This window comes from Xiphias gladius, chromosome 5, assembly GCF_016859285.1.
Source record: "Xiphias gladius isolate SHS-SW01 ecotype Sanya breed wild chromosome 5, ASM1685928v1, whole genome shotgun sequence".
Taxonomy (NCBI): domain Eukaryota; kingdom Metazoa; phylum Chordata; class Actinopteri; order Istiophoriformes; family Xiphiidae; genus Xiphias; species Xiphias gladius.
This window is the reverse complement of record NC_053404.1, coordinates 3976808-3993228: the sequence shown is the minus strand read 5'-3', so window position 1 is coordinate 3993228 and position 16421 is coordinate 3976808. Positions and strand designations below refer to the sequence as shown.

General features: G+C 38.3%; 1 protein-coding gene across 4 annotated transcripts in view; it reads left to right on the top strand.

Moving 5' to 3' along the window:
- slc12a7b (solute carrier family 12 member 7b) overlaps positions 1-16421 on the top strand; it is a 56856-nt gene that overhangs the window by 3246 nt on the left and 37189 nt on the right. The window contains exon 1 of one of the 4 annotated variants that reach the window (XM_040127297.1): positions 11150-11500. The exons of the other annotated variants lie outside the window; for them this stretch is intronic. Within the exon in view, the coding sequence (XP_039983231.1) occupies positions 11380-11500 (121 nt within the window). The 5' untranslated portion in view covers positions 11150-11379. Of the gene's footprint in view, positions 1-11149; positions 11501-16421 lie in introns of those variants that run through there. 4 annotated transcript variants of the gene reach the window in all.

The window sequence follows — 16421 nt, the reverse complement described above, 5'->3', positions numbered from 1 at the left end:
TTACAATCAGTACATGACTGTTAGCAGGGATATCTATTTCTTTTGTTGTAATCTATTTTCTGATGCTCCTGCTAAATTGAATTCCTCAATGATAAGGTTGATAGCCATAGCAGATAATGGGTTTAGATGATGTTTAGATAATGGATGGTCAGGCATTTTCCACAGCAGAGGGAATGTCTTTTAGTATTTTCACTAACACAGAGCAGCTTGTGCGTACCAGCAGGCTCTTGAAAGAGATTTTCTTTTTTTTTCTTTTTTTCTTTTTTTTAACTTGCTGATCATGCCAACTTTTGGCAAGTATGTTGTCTCCAATAGACAGCACCTAAATGATCTGAATAAAGCAATTTTGCCAGTTACCATATCAACAGAGGCCTCCCAACTGACCATCATGGATTTACGTCATACTTTATGTAAATAAATAATGTCATTGTACCCAACAAAACGTATGCAAATTTTTCAGCTTGTGTCTTTCTTAGTTTCTGAGATATGGACGCTTTAAAGAAGAGATGGTGGCCCTATTAAATGAGTGTTGCTAAAAAATTGCAAAATTCCCTAATTCCTCACTTTTGAATTATTCATGCTACATTCATGCTACATGCTTGATTGTTAAGATCACTAGACTATATGTGACTTATAAGTAGCTGCTAATGGAGGCTTTATTGGGTCTTAAGAAAACTGTGTGACATGATCAAACACACTGTTAATGTATTTGAACGTGTTGCGGAACTGTGTCATCAAGGTTGCAAAATACAATGTTAAGTGGTAGATTGAGTAACAAATATTGTATAGAGAAAGCAGCAGTTATGACGATGTGGAAATTATAGACAAGGATACTGTTGTCTGAATGATTCTGGCTGTTTGTTTCACTGGCTTGCCCTACAAAGACTTTTAGGCGATCTATAAATGTGCTGTTTGCTTTTTCCTTGTTCAGACTGAGAGAGGCAAAGGCCAAGCTGTGAGGAAAGTCAAGTAAAGTGAATGTCAACATGATAATTGTAAGCTAACAATGTATAACATACATTGTGTATATATTCTGACAATGTATTGTTTAAGAATGTATAAAGTATATGCACTGAAAACGCAGTGTCTTAACAAGAGATGTAATGAATATATTAATAGTTAATAAAAATCACATGAAGAGGATGCACCCTACTGCTGGCCTCAGATGCTGAGGATGACTAAGATTACATTCGGATCTATGGGAGATTAAGTACGAAGTGAAAGATAAATGAGGTTCTACGGGGATAAGGGTCAGATTTAAACTTGATGAAACAGTATGCAGACAGAGACTGTCAATCTCTCACCTCTGACAGTTCATACACTTTGGGGTTGGGAAACACTATTGAGTGAACAGTAGCGCGGGTATTTGTACTTTCATACTACCTGTTGAAGCCTAGAGACCTAGGCAGTAAGTAAATGTTCTTCTTTCAATGGAACCACTCAAAAATTCACTCTCATAAGCATGTTTGCTTTTTGTAATTTTCTTTCTACTATTGTTTTTTTTTTTTTTTTCTTTCATCATCTTGGTGGGAAGATTATTTGTAAAGAATCAGAGAAAGTGATATGTATATGAAATCATTATTACTAAGAACAGAGTGATGCAGTTACCATTAGTACCATTAAATTAGTTTCAGACAAAGAAAGTGAGTCTTCAGAATGTCTCCACTACACAGTAGTATGTTGGCATTCATGTGTGTATTCATGTTTAAAAAGGCATGCACCTTGGGTATCATGTAGTGCCCTCTGCTTTATTTGGAGCCCAGCCGTCAGTACATGGACACCAACTGGGCCCTGGTGTCCACTATATATGCTCCTAGTGCTGTCTGGCCTCCCAGTCTGCTGCCTTCCCTGCCAGTCCTGCGTGGGATGTTTGTTCCAGTTGCTCGTTATTTACATGCAACACTTAGGAGGAGGAGTGTGTGCCTCGCTGGTCAGACAGAAGGGTTTTAAGAGAACTTTCCTCCTCTCTTGGGGAATGCACACGGGCAAAGTTTAGCCCAATGCTTAAAATGGCCTTTTTATCAAGTAATTTTTTTGAACTGGGTCATTTGTTTACAAAGGTCAAAAGGGATGTCATGCCCTTCGTCCAAGGACATTATACAATTTTACAGTATACTTACAATCATAATGGTAGTTTAACCTTTCTGTTGTGCACATTTTTTAATTAACTTGGGGTAAATAGTCAGTGGGGGCCTGTCAAGTGTCAATTTCAGATGGAAATAGACTCATACTCAGTCATGACCAGAAGGCATGCAGGGACAATTCTTTCTTGTTTTATCTTCGCCAAACTTTGTGGTTTGTCATTATAATTCCCTGCTCTGACATCACTAAGTTTCAGTGGATAGAGCTGCAGAAGATTTGAATCTTTCAATATGTTGACCTGTGTTATTTCAATATATACCCAATTATATTTTTTAATTGGCCTTTTTGGGCCTGCATGTCATAAGACATTTGACCATATGTTTGGCTCCATCATGAATTTTATTTCAGTTTTTCTCACATTTATTACATTTGGCACAAAAAAATTACATATTAGTTTTACATATCAATTACAGAATTCATAAACTAGTAGAGAACAGTACTGAATCTGTATTGCGAACTTCTCTTATGGCTCGTCAGAGACTGTTTTCTGTGGCTATCAGTTACCTTTAAAAATAACCCTGTGATGTCCTCTTGGACTCCTGAAACACTACACAATGCATACGTATATCATCATCTGAGATCCAGGGGAGGTCTTATTCTGTTTTTCACAGAGCTTTACTGTGCTGCTTCTGTTATATTTTTCCCCACCCTGACAGAAATTGACCGTTGGGATTGACACAATGCTGCAGCTGTCAACAAGATATGGTTGGCGTGTGTGCAGTCCAAAAGTTTTACGTTGTGGGAGCCTTGTATTAATGGTGAGTAGCAACATTAAAGTATAGGCCGACCGATACAGGATTTTGAGGCTGATACTGATATGTATATTTGGGAGTTTAATAAAATCTAAAAACAATATGATGACCGAGATTAATTTTTTTTTTTTTTACCAAGATATATACTTTGTGTAAGATTTTATGGTATAAAAATCAACTTGTCAGTGCTCTCTGGTGGACAAACTATGAAACGGCAGAACCTCAAACCTAGTTTTGCATTTTTGTTCTGCAGTTACCTGTTACGTATTGTCCAGCATATGCACAGATGCAGTATATCTACAATAAGCTAATAACGACTGATTCATTGGTCTAGCTCTAGCTTGACATATCTATGTTATCTCCTTTTTGAGCACTGGCTGGATCTAAACATAGGGGCTGATACTGTACGTACAGCAGACAAATTACAAAACGTGTCCTGATGACAACAACTACCTAAAGAGTGAATTTGATGTACTACTGTAATGTACTAATCATGATATAAACACAAAATACAGTACAAATGGAAGACTGCTTCTGATTAAGATGACCCTATACAGTTTAGCAGACTGTTGAAAAGGTTGTTTGGGATCCTTCTCTTGTGCTGTTTTTAGTGGCAGTTGTGTGAATAGTAATATTTACAGAATATTATGACAATGATGATGAATAATAATAGAGATGTCTTATAAATAAATAAATAATGCAGGTCCTGATTCAAGTTTGTCAGGTTAATATGCTCAAAATATTGAATTGATATGCATAAAAAGATTAACTGGGACTTGCCTGTATTTAATGTGCTGCAATCAGCAGATCATTTGTCTGGAGAAAAGTCTCCACTCTGTTGAACTACAAAAACGCAGTTCACTGGCGGTAGTAGAGTGATCTTACAGAGTGTTGTCCCTTTATTCGCAAAAAATCTTTAGATTACATGATCAGTCAGCGGCTTGGAGACTCAAATTTCAGTGGAGCTGAAAGTGTCATTAAGTAGCTACAGAGGATATAATCTGCAAGCGTCATTTTAATCGGCGAATGCAACGGTAAGTCCCGGCTCTAAATGAGAAGCTGTTAATACCTTTTTCGTTTTCAACATTTTCAAAAGTAATGTGCGTCAGTAGACCATAGTTGTTATTTCAATGTGTCAGATACATATTTAATCAGTAGTTAGGTCAATATAAGTATCAGATTGGAATGGGTATCAGCAGATAGCCAATAGTACTTATTAATATTACAATATTAACAAGTACTCAATCGGGACCTAAAAAAACGTGATCGGAAGATCCCTAAATATTATTATACATAATATCTGCTAATCAGTGCACTGGACTCACTGGATATGGAAACACTAATATAATCCAACTCTCTTCTAATGCTCTGTACATAACACCTAATGCTTGTGGTCAGATTCAGAACAGTAGCACCTGAAAGCCATTGCTACTGAATGGACAGTGAAAAGACAAGGGAAAAACTATATAACCTGTTTTTCCCTGGGAGGTTCTTTACATTTGGTCTGGGTAGTCATGGGGTTTTCCAGCTGGTCGCAGAAGGATGTGAAAGGCTAAGTAAGGCGTTTACTGTGAGTCATTTTGACCTTTATTGCCTTTTGCTATTGCAATACATACACCAAATAAATACTGTTGTAGAACGAAATAAAGCCAAATGAGGTCTGTGGAGGGCAAAATGTACTTTTTAAATTACATCAGGAGCTGGCAAAGAATTGTTATGTAGACTCAAATCAACAAGTACATACAGGGAGTGGGCACATAAACACAAACAGATAATGTTATGCCTCCTTTCAATAGCCCTGCAATCAATTCTACCGCTGTGAATATTATGTTAAATTTTTGTTGATGCCAAAAGATGTTGATTCAACTCTATGGCAAATTATTTTATTCTGTTGCAAAAGGCAATCACATAAAACAATTGAAAATCACCTGCAGAGTTGCAGCAACATCTTTCTCTAAGGTTTGTTTTTAATATCTGCATTATCTTGTTCAAGTGGTCACATTATTGTGTCCACCCAAGATATATACAAGGAGAAAAGGACCTCTAGGTATAGTAGGAGCTCCTTGGTGGTGGCGTTGGTGGATATCAGATGTCAGAAATGTGTAGAGAGACGCATCCTGTGAGTATCATGTTCTGCTTGTCTCTGAAGAGCCTAAGGATAACCTTCGTCACCCCACCCCTCGCACAAGCAGCCTTAAATGACTGCAACACAGTCAAATGCCGCAGATGTCTGCCCAAAAAGGAACTGAGCTGACAAAACACTTGAGTCAACTTCTGTTTTTGCTGAACTTACTGATTGGCTGACCTGAATGTCCACTTACCTGTCATTTAGAGAGAGAAAAGACAAAACTGTTCTTACATAACAACTGGCAACAGTTTGCCATATGCCTGACTTAATTTTCAAGCTCAGTTAAGGGTTCCTGTAAGTGTAACCACAAAAATGTATCTTTGTGCAGTTATCAGTTTTGAAATGAGGTTTCCAAAGATTTTTATCATGAGCATTGCTTTCTTTCATTGACGTACTATAAAAGACATATGCACTGGATTGTTTGTTTATTTTAGATTGCATTGTCCACTCTCCTGTGAACTCTGTCAGTTGTCTGTGCCATTTAGTGAAAATTGAAAAGTGAAATTCCACAGAAACAGTTTGCAGCTGGAGCCAGTAGGTGAAATGTGTACCTTATGTGGAGGTAACACGAAAAGTGGAAATGGAGTGCTTGTTTGAGATGTAACCTCAAATCCAGAAAAAAGAGATTACAGAGCAGAAAGGATCACAGAAGAAAAGGGTAAAAAGAAGATACTGAATACTGTATATAAAGGAAAAACGTCTCCAAAAGAGAGCAAAGTGTCACCTGTGCCTGTTGTGTCAAATACAGTGTTTTAATGGGTGACTAACAGTCAGGTGCGCTATTACCTGAGATGTCTGAAGTGTCGCTGTCCATGTGTACAGTTAAGTCATTATAGACTTAATTTTGCCTGAAATCATGCAGAGAGTGGCATTTACCTATACTTAGCTAAAACTATATATGGTGGTTTTCCTTGACTATGATAGCAGGTTGTGACTTATGGAGTTTTCTCATCATTATCCACACCTACCTCAAGTCTTCATCATATAGGTTTTCCATAGAATCTATGTCTCGCTGCAGACCTTATTTCACCTGGCTAAGGTCTCCTTCACCAATAAACACCACCAAACAAATGTCATGGAAATGTTTCAGAAAGGAAACTAAAAGGTTCAGTCACCATTTAACAATCAGACATTAGGAAAATCTGACTGATCATGATCATTGTTTCCCTTTAGTTTTATTTGAGTCAGTGCTTGTTTAAAAAAAAAAAAACCCTTCCCATTTGCTAGATTACACCTGATTACATGGGATGACTTAATGTTTATTTCGCTGGTTGTTTTTCAACCTATTGGTCTACATTTGCACAAAAATATAAAACAAATAGTTTTTCCATATTTTGTCATCATGGTGGTGTAACTGGTGTATTTCAAGCTGTGATCAAATGGGGGCAACAGAGTGTCATTTTTAGTCCTCAGCTCTCTTCTGCATGAAGAGAGGAGACTAGTCAAATTCAAAAGCAGACCACCAGACGCCGGTAGGAGTTAAAATACTGCAGAATGTTGTTTTTGCATTCAACAATTGACATGAAAAATAATTCCAGTTTGATGCCCTTGTTGCTGCATTTCTGCTGGATATACAAGTGATGTTAGGTGATTTTCTGTTCACATTTGAGCCATAAGAGCTCATAGTGTAGTACAAAATAATATATCAGAGGTTTTCTTTTGTCTACCCACTGGCCTCTCTTAGTCAAAACTCATGCAATGCAGTTTTAAGAGCAGGAGGAAGTAATAGAGAGAAGGAAAGACGCCATTTGACAAAGGCCATGACCAAAACTCACATGACATGGTAAAGAGATGATATTCTAGACATTTGAAGTGACGTTCTCTGACTTTGCAACTTTGCTGCTGTAAGAATGTAGAGGTAGTTTTAACATTTGCCTCGTCCAGGTCCTGCAGAAATATATATACTTATTTAGAAATTTTCAGTCAGTATTTATTGCAATAAAAAGGCTCTAATATAATTTTAAATAAAACAAATGGTCTGTTTTGAGCTGTATTGTAATAGTTTTTCTTATAACACTAATAAGGTAAAATTGCAAATTTAAACAATCCTATTAATTCCTGACTTTTTGAGTGCCCTATCCATGATGGGGCCCTGGGTACTTATTGGGTACTATACTGTTCCCCTCACTACTATGCCCCTAGAAAAGAGAACCTGGCTCCTTTCACACTCTTACTGGAGTCCTTGGGCTCTACTTGATGTATCTGTTGTGTAGCCAGTCTCCTCCCATCTTCTCTTGTTGAATCAATCAATATACTGTACCTATTTTGGTATTAGATATCTGAGTTTATGGAGAAGGAGTTCAATTTAGCTAAACTGTTTTTCTGGGCAGATGAATTCACTGTGTGATAGACTATACAGTGGCTTCAGAAAGTATTCAGACCCCTTCACTTTTTGCACTTTATTGTTTTGTGGATTTCATTTTAAATGAATAAAATTGCCATTTTCCCCATTACAATCTACACTCAATAAGGTATAATGATAAGTGAAAACTTGTTTCAAAAATTTTTGCAAATCTATTAAAAATCAAATACAGAAAACTGTAATTTAAAAAAGTATTCAAGGAAGCCGCGGCTCAGGGGGTAGAGCGGGTCATCTGCCGTGGTTCAATCCCCGGCTCCTCCAGTCCGCATGTCGAACTGTCCTTAGCAAGATACTGAACCCCAAAAATTGCCCCCAATGGCATGTAGAGTAAACTGCTTTGAGTGGTCAATAAGACTAGAAAAGGGCTATATAAGTGCAGTCCATACTATATTCAGGCCCTTCACTATGTCACTCCAAATTATGGTCAGGTGTCTACTTGTGGCAAACTGAATTGATTGGACATAGTTTAGGAAAGCACACTCGTGTGTATACAAGGTCCCACAATTCACACTGCATGTCAGGACAAAACCCAAACCATGAAGTCCAAGGAACTCACTGTAGACCTCCGCAATAAAATTGTGGTGGGGCATAGTTCAGGGCAAGGGTTTAAAACAAGGGTAAGGGTATAAAACCATTTCTAAAGCCTTCCCAGGTGCAAAGTGGCCTCAATTATTGTGAAATGGAAGAAGTTCCTTCCTGGAACTGTTGTTATCTGTGTTTTGGATCAACAAATTAACTTGTTCATTAGATTGTCGTTTTTTTTTTTTTTTTTTCCAACTGCAGCATAGACGATTGTGATGTTAATTGCAACTTCAGCAACCTCTACTGTCTTAAGGCTCAGACATACCTTTGACACACAGCTCCGCTCACTCACCAGAGCTTCTCCAGTCTGCAAACGCGTTTCTCTGTGACAGTCTGTTCCCATAGCATTCAGTGTTGATAGGCTATTACACGTGACGTAACAAATCAGAGAGTGCTTTGGGCAGGACATTGCTCAAGACCACAGAATGGTGACAACACAGAGAGAGGTGGCTGCATCAGAGCAAATTTTTAAATTAATCTATTTTTTCGGCATACGGATTAAAAAAAAAAAAAACAAAAAAAACGATTCTGATAATCTGTAAAATACAGAATATCGGATCTAATAATCGGCTAAACCGATAATGGGAATTTAATTCTGGTGTAGTTTGTTCATTGTGAAAATGTTATATCATATTGTGTCAATGATTTCTGTCTATTTTAAATGCGTTGTAGAAAGTAGTGCCCGTGCAAAGACTTTTATTTTTTAGTCTTTTTTTTTTTCACTTCCTAACATTCTTTTGGAGCAACAGCTGAGTCTAGACGGAAGTAATGCAATAAATACCCTTGTGCTCCTGTGTTTTCATATTGTCCTTCGGCTGTGAAAAATTGCATCCAAGAGAACATGGTAAAAAACTGTCTGAGAACTGCTTATGGTACTGCATTTAGCCATAAGCAGTTTTAGTTTTCAGTCTCCAGTGTGTATTGTTGGAGCCTCTCTCATAAATGGGACATTGTCCTCCTGGTCTGGATGCTCTGACTGTCCATGAGAAGCAGTCAGACTGTCTAGCCACTTAATCAGTGGATACCAGTTACATCACTGCTTATCCATTGAGCAGGGAGTAGATAAGTGCTCTCTTTGTTACCGTAGCAGGGCCACAATAACTTTGTGAATATTCAGTTGTCAGATCACTGTATTGATTGTCCACTGTCCTTGCACAGAAACCCTGGGATTCCAGAAATGGTAGTTGCTTTAGACAAGGCAATAGCTATCATTTGCATTGACTAAAGTTTTCATTTGCATGTGGACTGGATCCAGTACCGTATTTTCAACCACACCCACTTACTGGAATTATTGCATCTCATCAAACCTGATCTGCCTGATTTCTAAAATAGCTGATTGGATGGTTTACAAATTTTGCCGATTGTGCTATTAAAGTCTGTGATGAGACAGTGTTCTGGTGAATGGATTTATAGTATAGTATAGTATATATAACTATAGTTATAAAGGGAAGTACAGATTTCAGATGTGTCCCTGAAAATCCCCCAAAAAGTTCCTTCTTGTGCTTAGTTTGAAATTAGACTTTTTCATAGGCAGAAAAAACTAGTTGATAGTATTTATCAGTGTAGAAACAGTTAAGCAAAGTGTTTAGAATTTACTATGGGACCACTATGTTTTCCCTGACAGTTCATAAGTAGTATATGGAAACACAGGGACCAGAAACTGGCAGTGGCATGAGTATGAGGGTTCTTATTTAAGTGACAGCAAGCTACATTTGGTAATTTAAGTTCTGAGAAATGTAACTGAAAGGCTGCTACTTATCTATAAGTGGAATTTTGTGGCAGATCGGGATAAATAAATAGTAAATTACAGTTGCAAGTCGAAACCTTCTGTCTCTGAAGACTAAAAGTACAAATGTAAACTGCTATATAATGGAATGGTGATGTAATTTTTTTTATATCACTACCCCAAACCAATCACTGTAGTTGGCCCATTGAGATAAAGCCTATTTATGAAAAACATAGCAATCTAACTAACCCAGTACCTAAATACTGTATTTCTAAGTTCCAAGATGTTTCTGTAGTCAAGGACTGGATCCCTCTGTACTGAATAAAACTCAGAATGTTCATGAATTCTCTCAGCCTTAGTAGTGCTAGGTGAAATTATTCTTACTCTGGCTCAAGTCTTCAGAAATGAACTCTCTTAAGCCTGGCATAAGTTGCAATGCTAAAAAATATATTCCTGTATCTTATTCCCCCGCCTGCCGGTCTCTGTCTCTTTGATTCTCCTGCCTTCGGTTCCACCTCCTCCCTTTCTTATTTCCTGCAGCCAACACCCTTCCGTTGACTTGTATGTCGTCATGTTGGGGAACTAAAGGGGGGAGAGGTTAACTTGTTCTGGGTGGGACTCCAGATATTTAGCATCCATATGAGGCTTTATGGCTGCAGCATTATGAAAGAACTGGACATCTGCCTCTCATGCTATGGCTTTTTCCTCCAGCAGGGTTTCTTTTAGCACTTACCATCACATAGTGGTGTGGGTTACTTGTTGTGAGTCCTAATGCCTTGTATCACTTTCAATGCACTTTTTACCCTGAGGAAATGACTCATTGTTTTGGATTAGTGATAAGGTCAGTTGATGGATTTGGATATAAGCAGCAATACACTGCTGCTGCTGAATAATGTTGATACACAAGATACACAGCTTGATGGAAGAGAACACAGTGGGGTGGGAGAAATAACAAGTGAGATTTGATAATGTGAACGTGTGTGTGTAAGCATGTGCATTCGCGTGTGCTAACCCCCATAGGGGTGTGTTTAGAGGGCCAGAATATGTCTATAAATCAGCCCTGCCCACTACGACTTTCCACATGGGATCAAATAACGGTGCATAGGAAGTGAGGAGACGTTTATGTGTGTATTTGTGTGTGTGTGTGAACACTTCCCTCAGTGGCCCAGCTCTGGGCTTCCTCTTCTCATTGAACAAGGGCTCATACTGCCGGCTTTTGTTGTGTGTGAGACAGAGCGACATTCCAGGGCAGAAGATCTGGCCTCAGGCACAGAAAAAGCCATGTGTATGCGCTTACACACTCGTGAGCACAAATGCATGTCATGTTTTCTGCCAGTAAGTGTTTGTGTGTACTGCCCCCATTGGGCGGGGCAGTTCTGCTCTTCCTTATTTGGATAGTCAGTGCGGGGAGGAGGAGGGAGGGCGTCACATGCGTGTACAGTAGGATCCTAGCGATAGGAACAAAAACTCAGAAGTAAGACCCGACGTCTGTCCAAGAGAGTTTAGCGCATCAGGGCAGTAAGTCGGAAAAAAAAAGCAAACAGCTGAGAACAAGAGCAAGAAAGGAGAGTGATAGCTATTAGACGGAGGGAGAGAGGGAGAGGAGCAACAGAACAGAGAGGGAGGAGAAAAGAGAGATAAGAGTGTGACAAACAGGAGACATTGAGAGACAGCACATGGTGTAAAAATGCCCACCAACTTCACTGTGGTCCCGGTGAAGGACAACACGACAAAGGCAAAAGAGGGAAATGAGGAAGATGATGTGGATGAAAACAATGTGCTGAAAGAGGAAGAGGAGGACACCACAGGTGAGATCAGATGTTGTTTTTTTTAGCTCCATCAGTTGGGTGATTAACACAAATGAGATATACCGTATAATGCTAACCTAAAGTTTATAACATTTTATGTGAAACAAATTTACAGATTTCTATTCTCAAGTGAGACTCAGCCAATATTTGCACCTTTTTAAAGGTGGAACACATCTTAGTTAAAGAGGTATTAGTGGAAAGATCCAGACTTCACTTACAGCATCCAATGCAAGCTGATAATTTGGCTTTACTGCAAGGGTTACCGTTGCCTATATTTTTCAGAAAAACTGTTTATGGGCTGTGTGTGGGTGGATAATGTGTAGTGAAGACAGTGAATTTTAGGCAAGGCTTATTCATTTTCCAGCAACTGCATGAGATGAGGGGTTTCCCTCACACGCTACTGCCACTCAAGGGAGTATGACATGAATGTTGTTTTTTTCCATGCCAGTGTTTCCCTTTTGGCTTGAATCTTTCTCCTATTTCCCATTGTCCCCCTCCACACCACCAATTGCCTTTTTTTTTTTTTTTTTTTTTATTCTTTCAGTGTAGTTTGCCTTGCCCCTTTCTCAACAAACCACTTTTATTCTGTTCTGTTTTTCTGTTCTTTATTCTGCAACATTTCCTAGTGTTGTAGATACACAGGACCAACACATATGGTCTGTTGGGACACCCATGGTCCATCTCTTCGTGTTGATTACCAGTGAAATGCAACCTCTGAGATGACTCACCCTCTGAAGACCCAACAGCGAACTTAAGTGTTTAACAAATAACAGGATAACAGAACTTTTGCACAATGCCTTGGCTCAGGCATGGCACACAATTCCATGTGAACCCTGTTGGATGAAGACAAAATACATACATGAACTTAAATAGTACTTGTATGTGTATTATATGTGAAGTTCAACAAATCCGACCAAATTAAAAATTTCGAGAACCACAATGTTCTTTGTGAAGCCTGTTATGTAGCCTGTATTTATTGAGCTGACAGTTGGTAGAAGGCCAACTTTGTGTACTTAACGGTTGGCTTAACTTTGCCCTGCTATCTGAATAACTTTTTCCGGACACTCAGGATATTCTACCCGGCTTTCCATCTTGCACTATTCATTCTAACTGTGCACTTACATGAATGTAAAATCAGAGATTTGGTGTTGGAAGAAAACGTCCCCCCTCTCTGGCCTCTGCCGACCTGATATCAACCTGTTTGATATCCAACCACACAGCCAGGGCAACATTTTAAAAGCTCAGATTATTTTTATTTTTTTATCTTTTTTATTATTTTTTTAAATATTCAACAAGGAAAGGTCATGGAGTGCATATTTAACAAACTCCTCGCTAATATTCCATGTTTTGCCAGACTGCTGTTGGTGTAGTTGCTGCTTTTACAGCACTTCATGAGGCGCTGAGCGAATCAGTTCCCACTATTTAATTCCTGCTCTAGAGCTGCAATTACGGCTGCATGCTGGGTAAGATTTTACAGACTGTGGAAGATAGAATGGCATTTTATTTTGATGGTTATGCAGGATATCATACTTGGGCATGCTTTGGATTCCCCTGTGCATGTTTGTACACATGCAACCATTTCTCTCTGACAAAGGCTGTTGTAACAACAATAGTGGGAGATCAAGGGATGACATATCACAAAGGCCATGCACTGGATCTAAAGCCATAAAATTACATGCTGTACCTTGGCTTGTTGAAGCACTAATACAGTTATAAGGGAGGCAACACTATTGTCTGTATAAATCCACAGGTAATTACAGTGGATTCAATCTTATCTTCACCAGTCAGAACAGATGACACAAAGTGTATCCTACTTGGATGTTTTTGTCTAATTAGGTAAAAACTTGATGGCTAGGCTTGAAGGCTAGATGGACTGGGAAGGGAGAATGGTTGAAGCAGTCAGTTTTGTGTGATTTACTAGGGAGAGTCATTGATAGCATAAATGTTGTTGGCTCATGAGCATGTTGTGCAGGACTGAGTCAAATAGCAGTCACTGTTATTGATTATTCTGGTGGCTTGCTTGCCGTTGGCTGAGTCGGGGGAGGTGAGACTCCACCCCCATGCTGTAATGGACTCTATTTCTTCTCATTCACACTGAATTCCCTCTTTGTCCTCCTCTCCCTTTCTGGTTTGTTATATTTCCATTGCTTATTCCCTCCTGAAACTGATGTTGGTGACCCAGGTAACTCTGCATCTCATAAACAACCAATTTGGAGGTCCAGTTTAACTTCTGGCACATTTATTAAATACCCCAGTGGTGCAGCATCAGGTCAGTGAAAACAGAGCAGATGATGTTTTTTTTTTTTTTTCTTTTTTTTTTTTTCTGTGGTGTTTTAGTGTCAGTGTTTTCTACTTCAAAACAGAGCCTGTTTTACTCCTCCCAAGTCAAATGCAAACTTAACCAGAGGTCAACAACTCAAGTTTCCTGGCCTGAACCTTTGCTGTTTTTATCAGCTGACATCTACATTTTCCTTTTCCTTACACAATTTAAAGACAAGCCACTATATTTTTAGAAAGCCATCAGCTTATTGGGTGAAATTTATTTATTTTAACAGTGGCAAGCTTGTCCTAATTTGTCTTCTTTAGAATGACAGAAGAAGTCAATTGAAAAAGAAATTGAGAGAAAGTAACAAGTGTTCAAGCAACAAAGCAGGACTGCACATGCCATGCTATGCCTTGGCCAAGTTAATGGTATTTGTTTTGCCCTTCAATGTGTATCTAGATTAACAAACATCAACATAATGAAACACATTAAAAGAGCTTCACTTGTTTTGCGCCATTGAAACACTTTCATATTAAACCATGCGTTTGACCGAAGCTGCACTTTTTAATAAATGTTAAACTTCAGTGTTGTTATAGAAATGTGATAGTGCCAGTGCACTGTATGAGGCACTGTGTGTTGCTGGACTGGAAGTCTCTATTTGACTATGTGCTGCTGAGTACTGTAACTAATCTTTGTTAGTTTCTCTGGAAATTACAACATTGTGGTGATCTGTCATGAGAGTATGATGTTTCTATGTTTCAAGAATTCTTTGGCTGTTTCTGTTTGGTTTTTAAGTATTTTTGTTCATGTCATCTACAGCTTACTCATTAAAAAACCTTATTAGAAATTGTTTAGATTAATAAAATCTGTGAGGGATATATATGTCTTATTTTCCCTACTGGATAGGCATACAGATTTTCAATATGTCACAATAGTGTGAATGGAGTGATCAGAATCTCTATAGGAGTGGGTAGAGTGGGATGGTAAAACATTGTGTGGGAGTGGACCAATGCAGGATTGAGAAAACAGCGCTGAGCAGACCTTTTACTATAAATTCCCCAAGATTGCATGTAAGCCCTAGCTTTGGCCATGTGCCTCGCTCTTTTCATTGTGGTACACATGGAATCTTACTCAGTGCTCAGGACAAAGCCACACCTTGTTAATAAATGACCGAGAGTAGGTATGATTTGGAGCTTATGGCTCTAGTAGCAGTACTATAAGTGTTAGTAATGGTTGGCTGTGACCCAGTAATTTATTCACTTGTTTACAAACCTGGTACAGTAAAATACAACCTTATTTCAGTGTTGTTTAAGCTGAAACTAAGCAGGTGATCTGACCAAGTGCCTAGAGTGCTGTTGCCTCTGTCCGTTGGTCTGTATGCACATCTGTTCTAGACATGTGTTTCCTGTTTATTTCTCAGGCAGGTTTGGTTTCGTTTAAGGCTTTTTTTTTTGTATGCGGCTGGCTGTATTTTCGTTTCTTCTTCTCTCCCTATTATGTCTGCAACTCTGTAACCTCTCATGCTTTTGCATATTGCCTATATTGCTAGTTGTATTTCATAAGCAGCATGTAATATGCTTTCAGCAAACTGTCATATAAGGCATAATGGCTGTCTGATGTTCTGGTTGAAATTACACTTTTAAAAAAGTTTCTCACAATCTAGGTGAGTAACACGTAACGTGTAAATGAATGGTGAACCTAAAACCATTTTATTTTTGCTTTATTTAGTCTAAAAAGAATAGTTAGTTAGTTTTAATAGTTTTCAACAGCACTGCTTTTCTGTTGATTGAATACTCAATCAACTAATTGTTTAATCTTTATTGTCATTTGTGCTGCAACTAAAGATCAATTTCAAAATCAGTTAATCTGCCAATTAAACTCCTGATTAATCAGTTAATTGTTTTGTCTATAAAATACCCCCATTTTCCCAGAGCCCATCAAATATCTTGTTTTGTTCGACCAACAGTCCAAAACCCAAATATATTCAGTTTACTATAATTTGGGACAAGTAAAAGCAGTAAATCTTCACATTTAAGCAACTGGAGTTAGAGAAAGAAAAGTCATTAAAATAGTTGCAGATTCATTTTCTGTCGATCAACTAATCGATTAATCAACTATTCATTGCAGCTCTAAACATAATCAAACTTCATGTTTTTTCCTCCAAGAAAAACGTTTTTTCCTCTATCTGTCTAAATTACACTGTACCCCTGTGCACATACTGTTCCTATGCATTGTTTTAGCCTGCCAAACTACCATCAGCTAAGATGTAATAAAGAAAAATTTGCCAAAGGGGAGCTTCTCAAATTCTCCAGTGATTCAGGGAAGGCTCCTTCAGTTTGGGAGCATAATGACCTGTGATTATGCTTCTACATAATTCTGTTTGGTTATGACTGTTTGAAATGTAAAATTTAGAAAGGAAAGGAGCTCTGAGTTTACCAGCCAGGTTCATCTGACCAGTATTTGGAAAAAGTCAAACATGAGCATGGTATTGACAGCTTACATAATTTATTAAGAGATGTAGGAGGAATGGCTTATTAGCTATTATAATTTACTTGTACCTTATTCTGTATTTATTATTATAGTCCCCTGGTTGTTTTGGGATGTGAGTGAAGTCTCTCTGCCTCTTTATGTGTCCTAAGCAAGCATACTGTATCTTTT